Here is a 22863-nt window from a genome sequence, read left to right as displayed (position 1 = left end):
TCTAATGTACATACGGTCTGTATCCAACATCAGCCCTTCTCGGGGCAGAGCCATTGGAAGTGCATGGGTCTGGCTAACTTGGGTCCAAAGTTGCTTTGCCTTCTTAGCCTTCTTAGCATGGGTCAGCTGCCTGTGGCAGTTTGCTTGTTTGGCGAGCCGTATCAACGCCTGTTTTCTTGGCGCAGGTGCAAGAACGTATGACCGGCTCAAAAAGACCCGCGAGGAGGAGTGCCTGAAGCGCACAATGCTCTCCGAAGTCCTCCAGTACATCCAGGACAGCAGCGCCTGTCAGCAGTGGCTCAGTCGGCAAGCGGACATGTATGTCAACCAAAAATGAGGGTTTGGGGGTGGTTGTTTTTAGTGAAACCAGAGCAAAACTGGCACGGAGCAGCTGTTTCATAAACCCAGAATAAGCAAATGGGGGTTTGTTTGTGGGTGGGGCATAATACAAAAAAGGAAGTGGTTGAATCTGCTTTTAAGGAACTTCTGTGTCAATTTTGCCACGAAATATCTGCCCAGGACCAAGATTCTCGTTAATGAAAGAAAGGTGGAGCTAAGCAACTTTAAGAACATAATCTGGTAAAACAGGAATTCATGTTTACTACCCAGGTGGGAGTGCCTGTTCTGGGAAAACCCAGGATAAGCCTTGCCAACCAGAAACATATATTCTCTGTGCCAAAATAATAATAATAAATAATAATAATTTAGCCCATTCTCTGTCTTCTGAGAATTCAGCAGGCATTGCCCATGTGCTTTCCAGTATAACTTGTTTCTTACTTTTCATGAAAACTCCGGGCCTTCCCTACCATATATTCCGGGCCCTTTCCTGCACTTTTGCCTGTCACAATCCTGCCTTCCAGTAACGCTGGCGCAGGCAACCAGAAAGACCAGAGGCACACGCCCCAAGCCAAAAGCCCCAGAGATGGCAACTGGAGCCATTGAAGGCTGGCATCCTCAGCCATCAGGGCCCCACTGCTACTCTTGAGCTTGCTGGTCCAGGCAGACCATACACTCGCAGAGGGGGGTGCAGCGCTAGACTTTAGGCCAGAGCTCTGCCCATTTAAGGGCTGTCCCACCAACCTCAGCGAGGGGGTGGAACCAGCACAAGATAGGCCCAGGAGTATAAAATAGCTCAGCTGAGATGGGGGGGGGCTTTTTTGCACATGGAAAAAATGTGTGCGTGATGCTTTCTCGTGCCACACGAGGCTTATTCGTAATACGTTTTCTTTTAAAATTTCATTTTCAGAGATTCTGGCCTGAGTCCCACAATGCCGGTGACCTCAAATTCAGGTGAGTGCTTTCCAGGCTCCGCCCACATTTCCAGCCCTTGCACCAGTTTCAGTGCTGTTAGAAATGGGGAAAACAAGCCATACCCATTAGCAGTTAATGCGCTACTAATCCCACACACCCCTGTTATTAAAAGGAAGGACTAGGTTGCTGCATGCTGGGCAGCTGCTGATTCCTCCCACCCAAACTCCTTGCTGACCAGGAAACAGGCATCGGAAAGCCACCAGTCCAACCGCAGCAGAGCAGGGGCGTCTCAGAGGTGCTACCCCTGGGATAGGAAACCTCTGAAGGTCTATTGACTCATGGAAAAAGCTGCCGTCTATGGTACAACATTCCCCAGCCTCCCCAGGCAGAGCTGTCGTAGGAAGGAGCCCTGCCCAAAACCCCAGATTGCCACTGCCAATCAATTCAGGCAGTTCAGAATAAGTTCAGCATAAGGCTTCCAAATTTCCTACATCTTTGGCAGCCAGCATGGTGTGGTGGTTAGAGTGAGACCTGGGAGACCAGGGTTTGAATCCCCACTTAGCCGCTTGAAGCTGACCGGGTGACCACAATCTCAGCCAAACCTCCTTCACTGGGTTGTTGTGAGGATAATCTGGAGAGGGCAAGAACCATCCTGAGCTCCTTGGAGGAAAGGAGGGATATAGATGCAAGAATGAATGGAATAGACGAGCCAAAACAGAATGCTGGGAGAACAAGCACACGCACACACACGCACACACACACACACACACACAAACAAACAAACACAATCACACACACCCTTCTCTTCCAGGGTCATGAGCTCAGTCCTGGCTTGACAAGGACTAATTTCAGTGCTGGCATCCCATGGCAACGAGCACTTCACATGTTGCAATCAAGCGTGTGGCTGCCTGTGCATACAGGGGCTGTGAGCTGTGTCTCCAGCTCCTCAATTTGCACCTTCCTGTGAAGAGGTCCCTCGGCCGTCTTTCCCCCAAACCAGTGGTCCGTATGCAATATTTGACGTTGGTGGAGCCGGAGCCAGGAACGTATTAAAAGACATTAGTAGTTAATGCTGCTTTGGGGCCCCTCAAGATGGAGGCGAAAGGGAGGCTGCTTGAATGTGGGTACTATTTTTTTAAAAAGAAGAACACACGAGATTTCTCTCTTGACAGCTCATTTTCTAATAGGGGCTCTTAGCCATTACTCGGCTGCAGATTTCCAGCGATTAAATCTCGCAAGCCTGAATGAGCTTCAGTGTGAGTTACGCAGCCACATTTCAGCTCTGCAGCCTGTAACTTTTTCCACGCTGCACGCCTCAGAGGAAAGGTGGCAGAGCCTAATAGACATGTCTCAGTCACCCATCATTGCCCCACTTTGCACAGTGTGAGGGTTAGGTGTGGTTCAGGTGCCTTCACAGCTGAATGTGCCAGGTTCAAATCCCCACTTAAGCAGCTGAGCAAATTGCACTTCCCTGCTTTTGCCTGCAGTCCTGAGCACATTTGCCAGGAATTGCATACTGTGAAAACCCAGCGGCACTTACTTCCTGGTAAATACACTTAAGTACCATTGAGCTCAGTGAGGCTTTTAACTGCTGAGTAAATAAACACGTTGATAGGGATTTTTTTATCCTGCTCAGTCCCAGAGGCTGGAGTAGCTTGCAATCAAAAGCTATTATGCACAGCAGGGCAGGGGAACATCTGGGCCCTCCAGATGTTGCCGGACTACAACTCCCATCATCCCTGACCGTTGGCCATGCTGGCTGATGGGAGTTGGAATCAGCAACATCCAGAGGGCCACAGGCTCCCCGTCCCTGATATTAAGCAAAATCCAAGTAGATTCAATGTTGAAGCCCATTCGGCATCTAATTCCCCATCAGTGCTGAGAGTCCTCATCCTGGTCACAGCAACCCAGACACATTATTGAAGGCCCCGTCACAAACATTCCAACCCTCCAACCTCTCCCACACCAGTGGCTTCCTGGAAGGCTTCTCTCACTCCCTTTAATACCTGTTTTGCCTAAACCTGACTTATACTTCCCATCCCCAAGAAGGTACAGTGCCTAGGCGTGTTGCAGGAACCAAAAACAAACAATGCAGAGTGCAAGGCACACTGAGCGTCTTACTACTGGTCCATCCAGCCCAGTATTGTCTGCTCTGACTGGCAGCAGCTCTCTCCCATTCCCAGTCTCGCTACTCTACTACCTGAAACCCTTCATCACTGGAGATGCCAGGGACTGAGCCTGAGCTGTGGACCACCCCCCATAAACTTTAAAAGATATTATTAGCCCAAACACGGAGGTCGATGCTGTGTCAAACTCATAAAAGCACACACAACTCAAAACCAGATTTGGGGGAAAACAACAGCATATGATGTATTATCTCAAATCCTTTCCGCGCCACCGTCATCTCTTTCGGGGCAGGGATCCTACGGCCCTCTAGATGCTGTCAAAATTCCCACCAGCCCCAGAGCACATGACTGGTGCTGTGGGGCAAAGAGAGTTTCACCCTGTTATCAATCAATCAATCAAGATAGCAACATCTGGAGGGCCACAGCATTCATTTTGTTCTTTCTGCATTGCTACTATAATGCCAGTGAACCTTTGTCACGTGCATCAGAGGCTAATGTGGTGGGGTGTTTTTTTTCCATCTTGGTGCTCTCAAAATAGCACACTAGGACTGTAGATACTGTAGTCATCAAAGGAGTAAAAAAACAGCAACCATAGTTGATGCTCTCTGCAGGCACCGCTTTGACTGTCCTGACTTCCCACCTCCCTCCCAACTGCCGCAGCATTTTCAGGAACAGCAAAAGTTGATTTTCAGAGCCACCAGCTCCTTGTTAACCGCGGTTGGATGTTTATGCTGCTTTTATTACCTCCTCGCAGGTAGACGGAGCGCACCGCCGCTGAACCTCACTGGTCTCCCAGGCACAGAGAAACTTAACGAGAAAGAAAAAGAGGTAAACGGGGAACAGATGCTGTCTGGGGAAACCGCAGTTTTAAAGGGCCATTGGCCTCTCGGGCAACAGTAAAGCATAAGCCCAGTCAAAAGCAGTTACAACGCAGGTAGCTGATTGTGAGGCCTGCATAGGAGCACGGGAAGGTGCCTTATACCAAGTCAGATCATTGGTCCATATAGCTCGGTATTGTCTACACTGACTGGCAGCAGCTCTCCAGGGTTTCAGGCAAGGGTACAGTTCTGCCTACCTGGTGATGAGCTTGGGACCTTCTGCAAGCAAAGCAGATACTCTTCTCATTGAGCCACAGTCCTCCCCACCACAACTTGCTCTGGCTGAAAGACGTGAAATTATTGCAATGAGAGTTTGAGGCACACATTGCAAGGGATCATTTGCTCTAGTATTTAAGAGCTAGCTTGGTGGCCACAGGCAGTGAGGAGATGCATGCAGGTGAGTGCATAGAATTGCGCACGGGAGGCAGCAGCCTTGCTTCTCCCCTCTGCTGCACTTAGCATGGAAGCAAAGCAGGCTGGCAGGGGAGCAAAGCCCCCGCTCTGTGCACAGCATAGGTTGTCAGTGAGCTGCTGCAAAGGTGACAGAGTGCCTGAACCCTCTGCCACCTGCTAGCAGGCTAGTAACTTCCATGGGCTTGTTTACAAGGCTGCCCTAATTACCGGCTCACTTGATTCTTTGTGATGTCGCCCATCGTTACAAAGCCACAAGTGTGCTACTAGATTTGCCCATGACTGTGGTCAGTTATGGATGGGATTATATTGCTGGGTGACATTCTTAAGAGAATGTCATTAGCCCCACATTTACTTACTTTATTTACATAATGTATATACAGTGGTACCTCTGGTTGCGAACGGGATCCGTTCCGGAGGCCCGTTTGCAACATGAAAAGAGCGCAACCTGAAGTGCCGTATCTGCGCAGGTGCGCAGCGTGATTTGGCGCTTGTGCGTATGCATGAAGCACAATCTAGCGCTTCTGCGCATGCGGTGAAACCCAGAAGTAACCCTTTCCGGTACTTATGGGTCGCCGCGGGACGTAACCTGAAAGAACGTAGCATGAAGCAAATGTAACATGCGGTATGACTGTACAGTTTAAAACTGCAATTTCTAAGCAGTGTGCAATAGGAATATAGGAGGGATACAAAAGGGACGCAGCATAAAATCGGTTAAAATTAACCGTAAAATAGAAGGGATGGACACTTCGTCATCACCAGGCACCAGAAGTTCAGCAGGGGCAGGGCCTGCCTGATCTCAGCCAGGAAGGGCTCTAGCTCAGTGGCAGGGCGTCTGATTTGCACTCAGAAGGTCCCAGGTTCAGGGCCTGAGCATCTCCAGGCAGGTCAGGGAGAGAAACCCCTGCAGTCACTCAGCATAGACAACACTGAGCTAAACGGACCAGTGGCCTGACTCTGTGTAAGGCACCTTTCTGTGTTCCAGCATCTGCAAACAGGGTCTGAATACCTCCACCTCAGCTCAGCTAGTCATATATTGAAAAAAGACGTGTGTACCTGTGCTGCCGTGTGTGTGTGTGTGTGTGTGTGTGTGTGTGTGTGTAAAAAGAAACAGAGTTGAGGGTAAGTGAGCTCGTTCAGAAGAAAAGGGCCAGGATTTATTTTAAGGAGACGGCAACAATACTTCTCCCGTCCTCCTCTGGGGCCACTTGATAACACCACTTCCCTTTGGGGCTGCTTTCCTTTGCTCCTCCCAGGCAAATCATGGATGTCCAGCCTTTTCCCATAAACTTTCCCGGCCTGACAAAACACACCACCAGTTAGCTACTCAATTGGCATTTTGGGTGTCTTCCTGCGTTACAGGTGAAGCCGCCTTGTCTGCGGCACCGAGAAGGAGCTGCGTTTCCCCAAGACGTTCTGCTCTTGCCGTCTCGGTTTTGCCAGAGCATTTCCTTATTAAAAGGAAGGAGGAGCGGGGGAAATAAGCAGCTGGTGTCTCCAACGGGGTCATTATATAGCACTGGGAACTTCAGAGGCGAGCTGGATTTGGGGGACCAGCTGCTGCTGCTGTTGCCGCCTTGCTAAATTGGACTGCAGGCCTTTTGCAGAAGCCCCATTTCAGTCTCCGGGAGAGGCTGGGGGTTTGCCTCGGTAATAAACTTCCAGGATTTAAGAACTCCCGCCTGCAGAGCCTTGCTCCACAGAATTGTTCTGGCTCTGTTATCGCTGGGCAGAGCCGAGTGCCAATTTTGTGAAAAGATATAAAAGGGAGCAGGCTTGGCCCGACTGCAGGGGATTAAGAGGCAGCTGTCCTTATTGGCATGTCTCCCATCAGGCTCCGTCAGTCATTGCTAGCCCCCTCGCCCCAGGTTGGCTATATTTCCTAGTGCTGCGAAGGAGAAAGCTCTTCTCCTTCCCTGCCAATGCACACAAATGCAGGCAGAGATTTAGAAGGCTGGGTTTTGCCCACCTTCGGCGGATGATAAATACATGGCCTTTCTGGATTATTGGAGGGCATGTGTGGTTCCGATCATGTCTTTGGGAGCTCTCCGTTCGTAATGACTCGCTGAAAGGCACCCACCTTGGGAAGCTGTGTCTAGAACGCTGCAGTAGAGGATTAGGGAGCCACAGCCCAGAGGCCAAATGCAGCCCAACTCCCCGCCCCAGGCCACACCCCTTCGCCAGCCACACCCTCCAAGCCCAGACTCCACCCCCTCACTTGTGTTCTATCTCCCCACACTCCATTTCCCCATTCTGCAGCTGGACTCCATCTACATGTTATTTTGGGGTGGCTGCTTCCCCCCCCCCCCTGATTTTGAAATATTTCCATTACAGTGGTACCTCTGGTTACATACGCTTCAGGTTACAGACTCCGCTAACCCAGAAATAGTACCTCGGGTTAAGAACTTTGCTTCAGGATGAGAACAGAAATCGTGTGGCAGCGGCACGGCGGCAGCGGGAGGCCCCATTAGCTAAAGTGGTGCTTCAGGTTAAGAACAGTTTCAGGTCAAGAACGGATCTCCAGAATGAATTAAGTTCTTAACCTGAGGTACCACTGTACCTGGAAGGGTTACCAAGGTAGTGCAGCCTTGGGGAAGTTGATGGGCAGGGTGGGGAAATGTTTGACGGGGCGTGCGTGACCTCTGACCTTCTCTCCCAGCTCTGCCAGGTAGTTCGCTTGGTCCCCGGAGCCTACCTGGAGTACAAAGCGGCCTTAGTCAACGAGTGCCAGAAGCAAGGGGGCCTGAGGCTTGCCCAGGCACGAGCCCTCATCAAGATCGATGTGAACAAAACCAGAAAGATCTACGACTTCCTTATCCGGGAAGGATACATCTCCAAAGCCTGAAGGGAGAAGTGGGAGCCTTTTGCTTTGACTCAAAGACCCTCCGTTTTGCTGAACGGCGGATAGGATGGCGAAGAGCTCGCTACGAAGGCTGGCTTCTCATCCCGTTCTAAACTGTACTATGTAATGTTTTGTTGGCATTCTGCAGCGATGAACTTTTGGGAAGAGCTGTGGGACGTGTAATCTATTATTAAAGTATGGAGTGGGCCTTCACACCTCTTGCAATGATTAAAAAAAGGATGGAAGCGCAGAGGTTGCTCTTTGTTGTTTTTTTGCCTTGGCACTTGGGAAGAGCTTAAGCACCGAACGGCAGCTCCCAAACGCATTTTGTGCTCAGCTTTTGTGTGGGAGAGCCAACCGAGGGAGAAGCTCGGCTCGCCTCTCGCCTTCCAGCTCACAGGCTCCTGCCTTTTAAAACTTGTTTGCTTCAAGAGGCTCGGCACGTGCCAGAGGAGCTAAAAGCTGCATCACATGCCCAAATTGCACCGTTCTAAAATTACACCATTCAGAAAGGGGGAGGGAGGGAGAGGGAGGCATGTCAATTTAGGAAGACATTTGGAACATAATAAGAGTTATTTGTCATCTGTTTTGAAAGTGTCTAAATTCTGCATCAAGAATTCAGATTTATTTTGCGTGCAAAAATCATGCACGTGTAGAGTATTTGTTCAAATGTGCTTGCCTTACCTAAAGTGGCTCCAATCTGTAGGCCATATTTTGCCCAAACCTAAATGCCTGGTTCAGGATGGGCTGGCAGGGGAAAGGAGACAGTAGCCAATGCTGGTCCTACCCACAGCAGACCCCATTAAGCATAATGGGTGTGACTCACTTGTTTCCATTAATTCAAATGGATCTACTCTGAGTAAAACTTGGCCGCAATGTTGAGTTGTGCAGGACTGAAGAGCAATAGCAGGTACATAAGGTGGTAACAAGCAATGAATGAATGGCGCTTCAGATCACAGATCCCTCCAGATGCTGTTGAACTACAACTCCCATCATCCCTGACCATGGCTGGGCTTGGGAGTCCAAAAACATCTGGAAGGACACCGTCCCTGCTGCAGGTGTACCATCACCAGAATACTGGAGCATCTCTTAGCTCTCTCTGTGTGTATAATATTTCCAATTATTCTGGCAGTATACTTTAGCATATCAGATGCCAAAGACAAGCCATCAGAGTTAGCCTCCAGCTCTATACACAGGTAGCCTTAGGTGCTTCCAGAAACATCTGTCCAGCCACTGTTGGAAATGGAATGTGAGACCTTAGTCTGGTCCAGTGAGGCAGTGTTTGTTTCCTTTTGACCATGAGGCCTAGAAACGTGTCCCTGCCTAAAAATTTAAAATCAGGAATGTTCGGAAGTACAGGTTATGCCAAGCCCAGCTTTGCTTTACATAGCAGCACTCAAGGCAAGAAAACAGAAACCAGCCCATCAATTCCACACGCCCCTGCTTTGCAGGGAACATGGAACTTTTAGTACATCTTCACTAATTCAGTTAGTTGAACTTCTACTCAAAACAGAACCTTTATTAGTAGGAAGTAAAACGACAACAACAACAATTCTTGTTAGTCATTTGTTATTCAACACACAACACACTTAAGAACATAAATACATTGTACCATTAAATGACTTCGTACAAACACCTACCATTCATGAGTACCCAACACACACACACGGTCTTGTTCTTATACTGCTTAGGAGCAGTATAAGGAAGCTTCCTTCGAAGTCAAACCACTGGTCTATATAGCCCAATATTGTCTACACTGACTGGCAGTGACTCTCCAGGCAGGGATCTCTGCCAGCCCTACCTGGAGATGCCAGGGATTGAACCTGGGACCTTCTACATGAAAAACAGATGCTCTACCACTAAGCTATGGCCCTTCCCTATAGTTTTCAAAGGAAACATGTGATTAACCTGTGAGTTAAAAAAATAAAATCCACATGAAAACAACAGCATTATACCTTATCAATGCCATAGCTACTCCAAGGCATCCGTATATGATAAGAAAGATGCCACAATGATCTAAACTTACAACAGGCTCAAAGAACTAATTCATTAGGGAAGTACCAAACCAGCAGATAATGGAAAGCAATGCTTGCTAGGGAAAACAGCACAGAATTCACTGGGGGGTCCCTGACAAAGGTGTTCTTAAGCTGTCACCACCACCACTATGGCTGCAAAGCATAGGCTGCTAATAAGGTTGTCAGCTCCTTTGCGAACTGGGCTCTTATGCCATAAACAGCCATGCTGATGAGAAAGCTCGTTCAGACAATGCATATTTTCTAATTGAGAAAGCCGTATCTTGTCTTGATTCCACCTCATTACAGTGGTACCTTGGTTCTCAAACTTAATCCGTTCTGGAAGTCCGTTCCAAAACTAAAGCGTTCCAAAACCAAGGCATGCTTTCCCATAGAAAGTAATGCAAAATGGATTAATCCGTTCCAGACTTTTAAAAACAACCCCTAAAACAGCACGTTAACATGAATTTTACTATCTAACAAGACTATTGATCGATGAAAATTAAATCAATAAACAATGAGGAATGTTGAATGATGCTGGATTGAAATTAAGTGGTTTCAAGCTGTAACTATGATAAAATGATTTTCATTTTGTAAGCAAGAATTTAAAGCTACAATAATTTAATATGTTGAGATAAGGATTTGCTGTATAAACAATTCAAATTGGGTATACAAGAAGGGGAGGTATGAGGAGGTCGGGGAAATAGGTTATAAGAAAATAAGTTGTGAAATTTAAGTGTTTTTAATATTTTTATGTTTGTTTTTTCTTTTGTTTGCAAAAAATTGGAAACTTTAATAAATATCTTTTTTTAAAAAAAGAAATCAATAAACAATGTACTGCAGGCACACAATCAACCAATCATTAGCCGACAGTCACAAAAACAAAAAAAAGTTGCAAAAACAAAAACGCAAAATAAATAGCAAAAACAGACAGATCTCAGCATAACACTCAAAACAGAAGTGTGGCACTCAAATCGGAAGCGTAACACTTAAAACAGAGCACGTTTGGCTTCTGAAAAAAGTTTGCAAAGTGAAAAAAGTTCACAAACCAGAACACTTCCAGGTTTGCAGTATTCGAGTTCCAAGTTGTTTGAGAACCAAGGCATTTGAGAACCAAGGTACCAAGGTATGCAGTTGTTAAAAGGCACAGGAAAGCCTCTCTCGTGAAAGGATGTGTTAACCCTACCTACGGCTGCCAGATTAGGCAACAAATCAGAGGGATGTAAGGATAACAACCAAGAGTAAGACTAGAGGACTATTTTGAACTCTGGTGGGGTGAGGAGGAGACCGAAAAGCTTTGGGGTTTGTGGGATAGGAAGCCTCATATAACCAACATGCTTAAGTTGAATTAATATGTGAAGGGGTTAATGCCATACACTGTCCTGCCAGGCTTAGCTAGGCCACTCCCCTTCACCTTGGGAGGAAGGTAATCAAGGCATTTGTTCACTTCAGTCTACCTGACAAGCTCAGCAAGTAAAGAGGTCTGAGTTGGAGAGGAGGCTGAATGGTAATGCATGTCTTCCTCATAGGACAAGCCGACATTGTCTCTGTTTTATTCCAGGCCATCTGGAAACCAGAAGTCGTCTGGAGTGTTTGGCGGTTGCTGTTTTTTGTCTGGTCCCTATAAATAATACTGCATGGTGTTTAAATGCTTCTCTGGTTATTTTTTTAAAATTTCTGACTCTAGTCCAGAACCATGATGTTAGCAGAGCAAAAGAATGCTTTACAAAAAAATAAAAAATGTGATAGAAATGAAGATCGACCTCTCTCTCACACATACACACACCTCCCCAATGCGAATGGCTAACCACAATAAAGCTGGCTCACAATGAGGCTATTGCACATCGCAGAGCCAAAGACAAATGTCAAGAAAGGGCAAATTCTGCAGACCAGATTATGTTATGCAAACATCATCCCAACAGCCTCTATAGCAAGTTACTAGCCCAGAACATTTATTTATTTTTAAATGAAGCCGGCTGCCAACATATGGTTAGGTTCATTTGCTTCCAGGTGACTGACCTGGATACTGACAAGCTGGAAGGTGTGCAGAGGAGGGCAGCCAAGATGATAAAGGGTCTGGAAACCAAGCCTGGTGAGGAATGGTTGAAGGAATTGAGTATGTTTAGCTTGGATAAAATAAGACTGGGAGGTGATATGAGAATCATCTTCAAATACTTAAAAGGATGTCACATGGAAGATGGAGCAAGCTTGTTTGCCGTTGCTGCTGAAGCTAGGACCCAATCCATTGGGTTCAAATGGCAAGAAAGGTGATTCCAACTAAACATTAGGAAGAACTTTTTGAACAGACTACCTTAGAAGGTGGTAGTCCGTTCTCCTCCTTTAGGGGCTTTGACAGTATGTGAATCAACCCCGGCCAAAAACAGCAAGAGTCTGGAAGCACCCTTAAATCATTTGGGGCTCATCAAAGGCCCCAAAAGGGACACACACACACACACACACACAACTTTGTCCAAGTTACAGACAATCAAGCAAAAGTGAGGATGAGCCCTGACTGGATTGACCCTGGGACTTCTGTGGGAGAGCAGATACTCCGCCATGGGGCTATGGCCTTCCCCACAGATTCCCCAAGCCTAGAAGGCATCTTATAGTAGCTTTCTGCTTTTACAGTGAAATTTTAATCGTTCTTAATTATTCAGCTGTTCCCCCACTTTTTAAATATTTATGTACACACTGCTTAGAAACCCTAAATGTTAAGCAGTACAGAAATATTTCAATCAATCAATCATTTATTTTATTTGACCAAAAGCCATTACAAATCCAGCAAATCCAATAAGACCTATTAAGAAAGATCCAGAAATAAGCAACCATTAACAATAAATCAAATCAACGAATCCCCTGCGCAATCTACAGTGTTGTCTTTTACATGACTAGCACAAATACTTTTAGCAGCTTTTGCAAATAAGGCTGTTTTATACGTGACTAGCGGGTCGCAGTTGCTTGAAGCTGACATGTTCACATGGTAGCCCACGGGACAAATCGAAGGGTTACTTTACTTTCCTCAATAGCAGAGCAGAAAGTGTTATTGACTCCATTTTCTGTTCTTCTAAGTTATTGCCCTTAGGGCTGAGTTATAATATTTTAGAGCGACCAGGTCACCTGCCTACCCTCCTGTCCATTTCCCTTCCACTCCCTCTACTGCTTATTCCATCAAATGTTTTAGCAGAAGGAACAACATTTATGGGCAAACGTTTAAAGTGGTCTACCACGGCTGAACATTCAATTCAGGCCCATTTGAACAGCTCCCATTGACAGAATGTGCGCCAGAACACGATTAATGGACATCTAGATTCCATTGAAGGTATCATGTCTATTCTGGTAGATTCAAGACCATTTTTAACTAAACCGAGTCACTCATCCAGCAAGGTCTTTGGCAAACCGGGCTGGTAAAATAATGAGCGCAGGCAAGCAAAAGGGAATCTGGCTCAATTAACCAGGAGGGTAAGACAGACACAGACAACAGCTAATCTGGAAACTTTGGCTCTTTATCGTTCAAATTATAAGGAAGAAGAAGAAAGGGTCATTCATGATTACCCAGTGGAAAGAGTTGGGAATGGCAGCTTTGGATACAAAGGATAGACATTTCTGGAATTTGATCCTATGTTGGATGCTCACAAAAATATTTGAAAATTAATATATAAAATGGGTTGTATGCCTCTGTGCCTTTCTCAGAGTAGACCCACTGAACTGTATGGAACCAATAACAGTCATAGTCATTATTTTCAATGGATTTGCTCTTGAGTATGATTATTATCTATTCCATTGATATACTGCCCTTTATCAAAATATCCTAGGGCAATGTGCGGCATTAAAAACACATCAGTGATAAAAGCATAGTAAAAAAGCATACAGATAGTCAGCCTAATAATAAAATAGTCATCATGAATAACAGTACTCTACCCCACGCTAGGAAGACAAGCATTGGGAGACAAAGCATTGTCATCATATCAGCCAGCAAGTATGTTTGCCTGTTTCCCCTTAAGATTTCTTTTGCGGGGAGAATGAGACGAGTGATGAGGAATAAAGGTCAGCTAAAATGAGGAGCAAAGAAGCTTATTTCCCCAGCTCTAGTCCAGGTTGGCACACGATTATGAAAAATAAAACCAGGCAAATGACGTCACTTCTACCATTCTGTGGCACAGAATCATCTCGGCGTTGAGTAAGCCTACATGAACATAATTGTGCTTACAGAAAAGGTAATGACAGGGCACGGGAGGCTTTCAGCCAACATACCGCCAAACCAAAACCTCTGGGCAGTAATTTTATTTCCTGGAAAGCAAGTGTAACAAGGGAGCGACAAACCGGAGCCCCATATCCTGTTGTTGTCCCCCGCGATCGCCGCATGTGGCCTGGCTGCCTCATTTACTGTTCGTTTAAAATCCTCTTTTGCCTTGGGGTGATGGGCAATTGCAGAAGTCCATACAGTACCATTTGATGTTGGGCAGATTTGGCCCTTTGACTGCCAGTTGCTGATCCTACTCTTAAAAAAAAAACTAATTACAACTTTAAAAAAAAATATCCCAAGCTTTCTACATGGAGCTCATGTTGTTTCCCCCCTCCCCATTTAATCGTTGCAACAGCTCTGTGGGATTGGCTAGGCCAGGGGTTCTCTCCCAAGGCTGCAACCCCCCCCCCTCAACCCCACACTCTCTCCTCTGGGCACACCCCTCACTGGTCCTACATTGCACCTTCTGGAATGTCTCTTGGAACTCTGCTCATGCAAGGATGGAGGATGGAGAGTGGTCCATGACTATGTGTAGGACCCAGCCTACCATACAAAGTTAAAAATTGCATGGGGCCCACATGCTGGTGCTGATAAGGCCAGATGCAAAATGCCACCAGTCATGCGCTGGGCTCCCCAATCTCCCACACCGCCGACAAAAACAAACAAGTGAATAGATAAAGAAGCTATCCGTACGATGCTGACATAAAGCTCCACAAATTCACTCTGCAAAAGAAGGAAAGAACACTACCCTCCCTTCTCTCTCCCACCTCTCTTGGCCCCCCAATCTCACAGTGCCTAGGATAGCAGTGTGTCAGACCAAATGTAGAAAAGACCTGTGGAAAAGAAGAAGAAGAGAAGAGTTTGGATTTGATATCCTGCCTTTCACTCTCCTTCAGGAGTCTCAAAGCGGCTAACATTCTCCTTTCCCTTCCTCCCCCACAACAAACACTCTGTGAGGTGAGTGGGGCTGAGAGACTTCAGAGAAGTGTGACTGGCCCAAGGTCACCCAGCAGCTGCATGTGGAGGAGCGGAGACGCGAACCCGGTTACCCAGATTACGTGACTACCGCTCTTAACCACTACACCACACTGGCTCTCTAAGACCCTACAAACTGAAAATGGAGACACTATATGTACCTTTGTCATCCATGAAAATCTTTCAATAAAAAAAAAGTTTAAAAAGAAAAACAATGGGGAAACCCCCTTTTGTGCATGCATAATTTTTTGCTCAGAAATAAGAGCAAATTAAGTACTCTTCCACCTAGCTCTAATAAGCACCAATTACACCTCTCTCAAGCTGTGCGGTTCCCCAGGGGTGGGGGGTATCCTATCGATAACTTCCACAAGAACTGTATACATGTCAGCCTGTCCTCACACACAGGGGAAGTCCCTAACTCAATGAGAGTTTGAGACCCATCCGCTAGCCTTGCCCGGTTTGGCTGGCCAGTCAAAGCAGTTAGCAGGGTACAGCCGCTGTCACAGGCTGGCAGCTTCCAGGAGCTGCAGGTGAGAGCCGAGTGCACGGTGGGGACCAATGGTGGATCAACAATCCCAGAAGGAGACCAACACTTTCTCCACCAGAGGTACTAGAGGGACCCCTGACCGTAAGGTCCAGTCACGAATGACTCTGGGGTTGGGCTGCTCATCTCGCTTTATTGGCCGAGGCAGCTGGCATACAGCTTCCAGGTCATGTGGTCAGCATGACTAAGCCGCTTCTGACAAACCAGAGCAGCGCACGGAAACGCTGTTTACCTTCCCGCCGGAGCGGTACCTATTTATCTACTTGCACTTTGACGTGCTTTCGAACTGCTAGGTTGGCAGGAGAAGGGACCGAGCACGGGAGCTCACCCCGTCGCGGGGATTCAAACCGCCAACCTTCTGATCCGCAAGCCCTAGACTCTGTGGTTTAGACCACAGCACCACCCGTGTCCCTACCAGAAGTACTATCCCTCCCCTAAAACCCCATAAACCCCATACATTGAATAAGCTTTAAATATATGGTAAGGACCTGCCCTTGAACTCCAGATTCTGGTATCTCTCAGGAGGTACCATCCACATGCACACTTGGCAATTTGCTCGATTTGTAATTTGTTAAGAACGCCATCACATGTTGCCATTACTTGCCTCAAGTCATCAAGACTCCCTTCCTGGAAAAAAATTGGCATCATGGTGTGATGCACTGATGATGATTTGTGCTCATGATGACACAATTTCAACAATGTTTGGAATGGCAAAGGTTTTCGGGCAGACATACAGCTTCATTTCCAATCCACGTGTGTCCCGTAACTTGCTACTGAAATACTGTAACTATGCATACCACAAATATTCAGGGAGTGAGGGTGTGTGTGTATGTGTGTGTGTGTGTGTGTGTGTGTGTGTGTGTGTGAGAGAGAGAGAGAGAGAGAGAGAGAGAGAGAGAGAGAGAGAGTTGTTATAAGAATCAAACCCCAGTTTTTACATCAGTGTGCCCTGCTTTTCTTGCATCACAAGGCAAGAGCACCCCTCAAGACAGAAATGCTATGGCAACATTGGGGAAGCATCACAAAGCAACTAATAAAGCAGAACTGTGTGCAGACGGCCCAGTAAAAATCCGCCACCGAGGCACTGCTATTGCATCAATAGCATCTTGCAGATTACACCGGCAGAAAAAGGCCCCACCTGTCTGAAGGGGCTCTGTGTGGGAGCCCCTTGTTGCAGCGTGGGTGGATTTCCAGTGGATTTCAAGCCCACCAGCTTAAGAAGCTTAGACTTTTGAGTTCACAAGCACACAAATCAAAAGCGCCGCAATTCCCCCCCCCCCAAGGCAAAATGGTCAGGATGTCAGCCAGAACGCAACTGATACCCGAGTGCTGCTCTTCCAACCTACCAGCAAACCGGTCTGGCAACATTCTACACACAACGCAAACAACACGAGGCTGGCGTCATTGGTCTGGAGTCAGCGATTCACCCAAGCGCATGAGAGCATGCGGCAACCCATCAACCCCGCTCCCAAACCTTGCCGTTGGCCTCACTTTGATCTGGGGAAGGCAAGGCCAGCTCTGTGGCTGTAACGAGCGCACCTTGCGATGGATAGCAGGTGTCGTGAACCTGTCATGGGTGCGCGGTTGCAGGCGGAACGGCCAACCAAGGAGCCCCTGACTAAAATATCACCTACACTCTTAGGCTAGGGCCTAGGCACTTTGCCTTCCTGCACTCCAGCCCCTTCTGCCACCATCCCAGTCGGCAAGACGGGGGTAACCATTTTGGGTTTCCTCATGAAAAACACTACAAGACACCGTAAACGCTGCTTCAAATAATGCAGCAAGCAGGACGTGCAACAAAATGTTGCAGTGTGAAGTGCTCCTGTTTAGGGTTCCAGCCAACCAGTCCTGTCCTTTCCCAGGATACTCCATTCCACTCCCTAGTCCCCATGGATTTTTTATACAGAGAGAGAGAGAGAGAGGGAAGGAGGGAGAGGAAGAGAGAGAAAGAGAAAGAGAAAGACAGAAAGAGGGAGGGAGGAAGAGAGAGAGGAAGAGAGAGAGAGGGAGAGAGCACTTCAACAGCTTAAAATGTCACAGTTTAAAACACCCTCACGCCTCTTTCCTGAAGCTGGGCAAGTGTTTACTGGCCTTTGAGAAGGTGCCCCCTTGGATCCACACCTAATGCAGGGGAAACAGTCGTGCTGCCTTAAATCCAGCTCTGTCCTTGCCCTACAACACCAGGGAGAAGAGGGCTAGTTGAGGGCCGCCCCCAAGTTCCCAGAGTGGGAGAGACCCAGTGGTGCTGCTGCTGCTGTTCCTGCTGGTGAGCTGGGGTTGCTCCTCATTGCCTCCGGTGTGCATGGGTCAAGGCCCTGGCTAGGGGCTAAAGAAGAGGGATCAGTGGGATGGGGAGGAGTGGCGGAGGTTTGGGGCACAGCTCGACTGTGTGGGAAAACCTGCTTGGTGCGGAAGAGCAGATTCGGCGTCCCAGAGTGGTTGGAGACAGAGGAGTGGTGGGAGGAACCAGCGGGGGAACCACCAAGGGAAGAAGGCTCAGGGGCAAGGGACTGGTAGTAAGATGACAATGAGCGGTCAGAGGGAGAAGCCTGGGAGGAGGAGGTGTCGGGAGCTGGAGAAGTAACAGGGCTTAGTGAGAAGAGAGAGTCTGTAACCAAAAAAAAAAAAGTCCAGAAGCAGGAGGACGGGAGGAGAGAGACCAAGAAGCAGAGATGCGTCCGGCTGGTGAAGAGCCAAGGAGGTCTCTCCCTCCTGCTGCGACAAGCTCCCCTCTCCCCTGGTCTTCCAGAACCAGAAGAGGCATGAAGAGGGAGGAGGAGAAGTTAGCTTCATACAGGTACAGTCTCAGATTGCTTGGGGCAAACCCTGGAGAGAAGGGGGGAGGTCTCGACAACTGCTTCATGGAGAAAAGACCTGCCAGAGATGAGTCGCTGTGCTCATTAGGCCTGAAACTCCTGTGCAGATTCTGTTTTTGCTAAGTCCAACTTGCCCGGTGTGATTTACGGCTGGGTCGCTCCTGTCACTCGGGCTACTGTTGCAAGGAGGGCATTTTTAAGATCCCCACCTCTAATGTCTGTCATACCCAAAACACACACACCACGAAGGAAAGCGGCCATTGGATCTGTAACTTTGGGCCTCTTACCTCCAACCCTTTCAAGGAAGGACAGGGAGAGGGATAGTCCGGACTGCAACTGCGTGGGAGAGATGGGACAGGGAAGCGATTGGTTTGGAGTTGCTTTGTGCACTTGGATCTTCTCCGCTAAACCCTAGAAATTAATAAGTGCTAAGATTTTGGTTATTTAGGAAGTGAAGGGAGATACACAAACGGCAGAGGAATTCCTGAGCTGGCCCATGCAAAATGACCTGCCCAAGCTAAGGCCATTAAGAAACCACACAGGGCAACTGAGAGCCATTGGCGATGCAAGAGAACTGTCCTTCCCCCTTGCCCTGAGGTGTGAACACAGACCGGGGGGTTGGCAGATTGCTAGGGTAACTGAGTGTGAGGTGACAGGAAAAGAGAGTTTTTTAGTGGGGTGTTCTGGGGAGAAGAGGGAAGAAAAAAGACTGGGATCCATCTTGGGCAGGCTGGCTGCACTGCTGTGGGGGACAAGCTCCTTTTGGAATGACCATGATGGGAGATATGGACTCCCTCCCTGCAGACCAAAGGTGCAAATAGGTGAATAAACCGCATTTCTAAAAGCCACATTATTCTCCGCTGTGCTGCGATTCTCCCCTAGGACAGGCATGTCCAAAGTCTGTTTCGGGGGCCTAATCCGGCCTGCTGGTCATTTTAATCTGGCTCCTGTGGCAGTATATATCCTGGAGTAAAGTCCTTTAAAAAGCTCAACAACTTTGAGGTAGTAAAATTGTAAAAAAAAAAAAACCTCCAATCCTAAAAAACCCCAAAAAAACTCAACAACAACTTTGCCCGGCCCTCACGCATGTTCACTTCATTAAATCTGGCCCTCTCTGAAAAAAGTTTGGGCACCCCTGGCCTAGGATCTTGGTATTGTTCGGCAGGTGGCACACAACTTTTGTAACCTTGGGATAGTAATTTTTCAAGACAACTTGAGATTTTCAAGATAACTCTTGAAGCACAAACCCTGCTGTTTTCTTTTGTGACGTGGCATTTCATAAATAAGATATTTTTAACTGACTCATTGGTATCCCGCAGGCAGAGCAGAGCACTGACATCTTTGCTGCGCTGCTGCATCCAAAGGCCTCTCTCGCAGTTGCCGTTCAAGCCAGTCCCTCCCACATGGAGGAGAACTTGATCCCGGCTGGCCTTCCTGCCAATCGGAAGCAGGGAAAAGTTAGCTACGTTTTCGGTAACCAGGGAGATGGCAGCGGGGAGAGGAAGCATGATGCACCCCAGAGATGCCAACCACATTCCTGCACATGTGGCGACATGGGCTCGCTGTCTGAGTAAGCGAGTGAGTCGGACACCAATTATAGCACCTCAGAAGGAAACCATTCCGCAGAGGGACGTAATGGCTGTCTGGCTGGGTCACAGGCAAAAAATGCCGGGCTTTGGGAATGGGAACCCAGCAACGGCGCAGCTGCTTCACAACACACTCCTATTTACAGCTTGATGCAATTGACGATGACATTGCAGCAGATCATCGCTCGGGTTGATGCAGTGGCTAAGAGTCCGGGCCACAAACCAGGAAACCCTGGGTTCGAGTCTCGCCTCAGCTCATGACCTCACTAGGTGGCCTTGAGCAAGCAGTTGTTTTCTCAGCCCAATGGCCAGCGACGCGGGCAATAACAAGGCAGGCTTACTTTGCACGCTCTCAGAAATTAATTCAACGGTTCTGCATGCATACCATGAAGGACATTCTCCCAGATGACATTAAATGTCAGGGGAAAATATACTATACAGAAGCCCTTCTGCTCATTTGTGCCTGGGATTTGATGTTACCGTGCAGTGTTATAAGCTGTTTAAATGTGTTCAAGTTGTGTGCGTTATTTCATATATTACTTGTTATAAGAAAAGTTTTAATTTTTTAAAAAAAGAATTGATTCTGCATGTTAAGCAGCAGACCTGGTGGCATGGCTCAGTGGGTACAGCATCTGCACTGCCTGCTGAAGGTCTCACATTTGATCTCCAAGCTGGGCTTGCAATGCCCCCACTCTGAAACCCTGGAGAGCTGCTGCCAGTCAGTGTAGACAATATTGAACCAGATGATCTGACGGTCTAACTTAGTATAAGGCAGCTTCTTGTGTTACTGTGGATTCCTTTCCAGACTGCAACTGCCGAAGAACTGGGATTTCCAGCTTGCACCAGCAGCAAACACCCACAGCCCAACAGCAGCCTATCTTGCTCTGCCAACAGGCCTGGAGGATTGAAATTCTATCCAGCCTGTAAATTTCCTGCTGGATGGCAACCTCAGAGGTTGTATTTGGAAATGCTGAGGGTGCAAGTGAGAAAGCAGTGCAAGGCCTTCTCCCTTCCAGAAGAACAAAGGAAGAGCCTGTCTGCTGGATCAGGCCAAAGGCCCATCGAGTCCAGCATCCTGATCTCACAGGGGCCAACTAGATGCTTATCGAAGCCCACAAGCAAGGTTTAAGTGCAAGAGCACTTCCCCACTGGTATTCAGGGGCAGAAGTGGAACATAGTGGTGGCAGAACATAGCCGTCATGGCTAGTTGTCACTGATAGCTCTGTCATAGAATCATAGAACTGAAGAGTTGGAAAGGGCTCCAAGGGTCATCTAGTCCAACCCCCTGCAATGCAGGAATCTCAGCTAACATCCAGGACAGATGGCCATCCAGCCGCTGCTTAAATACTCCAAGGAAGGAGACTCCTGAGGGAGACCGTTCCTCTGTCAAACAGCTCTTACCGTCACAACATTTAGTCAGAATCTCCTTTCTTGTAAATTGAGGCCACTGGTTCGAGTCCTACCCTCCAAGGCAGGAGAAAACAAGCTTGCTCCATCTTCCATGTGACATGTGCCCTTAAGATATTTGAAGATGGCTATCGTATCTCCTCTCAGTCTCCTCTTTTCCAGGCTAAACATGCCCAGCTCCTTCAACCGTTCCTCATAAGGCTTGGTTTCCAGTCCCTTGATCATCTTGGTTGCCCTCCTCTGCACACCTTGTCAACATCCTTCTTAAATTGTGGTGCCCAGAATTGAACACAGTATTCCAGGTGTGGTTTGACCAAGGCAGAATAGAGTGGTACTATTACTTCTTCTTGTCCTGGACATTATAGTTCTGTTGATGCAGCCTAGAATAGCATTACCTTTTTTTGCTGCTGCTGCTGCTGCTGCTGCTGCATCACTCTGCTGTCTCATGTTAAGCTTGTGGGCCACTAAGACCCCTAGATCCTTTTCACATCTACTGCTAGTAAGCCAGGGGTCCCCCATCTTGTATTTGTGCATCTGGTTCTTTCTGCTTAAATGCAGAAACTTACATCTGTCCCCATTGAAAGTTGTCATTCATTAAGTTGTATACTGTAATTCCCTTTCTAAAGCCATCCAAGTTGGCAGCTGCCACAATATCTAGTGGAAGCAAACTCTATGGTTGCTGGGAGTGGTTAGGATAGGTTTGGGAACTTCTGGCCCTCCAGATGTTGCTGAGCTACAATTTCATCATCCCTGGCCATTGGCCATGCTTTCTCGGCCTGATGGGAGTTATAGTTCAGCAGTTAGATTGGAACTAGAGTGTTAGATTAGCCACTGTAAGAACAGGATGCTGGACTAGATGGGCCCATGGCCTAATCCAGCACACAGGCTCTTCTGACAGTCTTATCAACAGGCTCAGATGAACCCCAAAGTTTGCAGAAGTAGAAACTATATGGGGGAGAGGCAACCTGCTTCCCCATCCGCCCATGATCAGCGAGCACAGAATGCTGGCTGACTTGGGGATGGGGTGGGATGGGATAAGGTGAAAAGGGACATGGCTCGCCAGGAATCCCCAAAAGGGGCACTCCACGCTGCAACATTCTGTTGCAGGCCCTACTTCCATAGTTTAAATCATTGTCTCTTGACAATGGTTTATGCATCTGCCGCCCCAGGCTGTGCAAAAAAAATGAGGTTGCACTGAGCAACAGGAATCAACAGCTGAAACTTTGCCCCTATCCCCTCCTGGGCTTAGGGAAAATCCACCAAACACTTCCCTCTTTTATTAAGCAAGTGGGGGACCTGTGGTCCCAGCCCAGATACTGACGGACTACAACTCCCCTCATCTCTGACCATTGGCTTGTTATTGGCTGATCTGAAGGGCCACAGATGTCCCTCCTCCTCCAAACCCTGCTTCATCACGGCTTCATTTGTCCCAGGCCCAGGGCAATTCATTGATTTTCATTCATTTATTTATTCGCCTCCACTGAAAGGTCGAAAGGCCCTTCGGGTGGGCAGAACAGAGTGGGGGGGGGCACATTGCGAAACATGTGCTGGGGCTTAAGAAATTATCTCAAATAAAGCCCCCTTAAGGACCCAGGTCACGTTTTTTAAAAAGAGCCTTCCCTATTTCACAGGCCGGTGCCTTTAAAATTTAAAAAAAAGGACAGAAAAACAGCCGGAGCTTTGACTCATCTTGCTTATTATAGGCTCTTGCTGTCTGCCTGGTTTAGCCGTCTCTTAGTAACCCTGTGCACCACCAGAGAGAGAGAGAGAGA

The 22863-nt window shown here is 47.7% G+C and overlaps 1 protein-coding gene and 1 long non-coding RNA gene across 4 annotated transcripts in view; one reads left to right on the top strand and one right to left on the bottom strand.

The window, feature by feature from the left end:
* TADA2A (transcriptional adaptor 2A) overlaps positions 1-7758 on the top strand; it is a 29766-nt gene extending 22008 nt beyond the window's left edge. For all 3 annotated transcript variants that reach the window (XM_081173107.1, XM_081173106.1, XM_081173108.1), the window contains 4 exons: positions 186-318; positions 1247-1290; positions 4132-4205; positions 7326-7758. In XM_081173107.1, coding sequence (XP_081029233.1) covers positions 186-318; positions 1247-1290; positions 4132-4205; positions 7326-7511 — 437 coding nt within the window. In that variant the 3' untranslated portion in view covers positions 7512-7758. The remainder of the gene's footprint in view (positions 1-185; positions 319-1246; positions 1291-4131; positions 4206-7325) is intronic.
* Positions 1-22863, bottom strand: part of LOC308574924 — a 51020-nt gene that overhangs the window by 6039 nt on the left and 22118 nt on the right. The window lies entirely within an intron of this gene.

The sequence above is a fragment of the Podarcis bocagei genome (genome assembly GCF_964188305.1).
Source record: "Podarcis bocagei genome assembly, chromosome: 15".
Classification (NCBI taxonomy): Eukaryota; Metazoa; Chordata; class Lepidosauria; order Squamata; family Lacertidae; genus Podarcis; species Podarcis bocagei.
The sequence above is the reverse complement of the archived record's forward strand: the minus strand, read 5'-3'. Positions and strand labels throughout refer to the sequence as shown.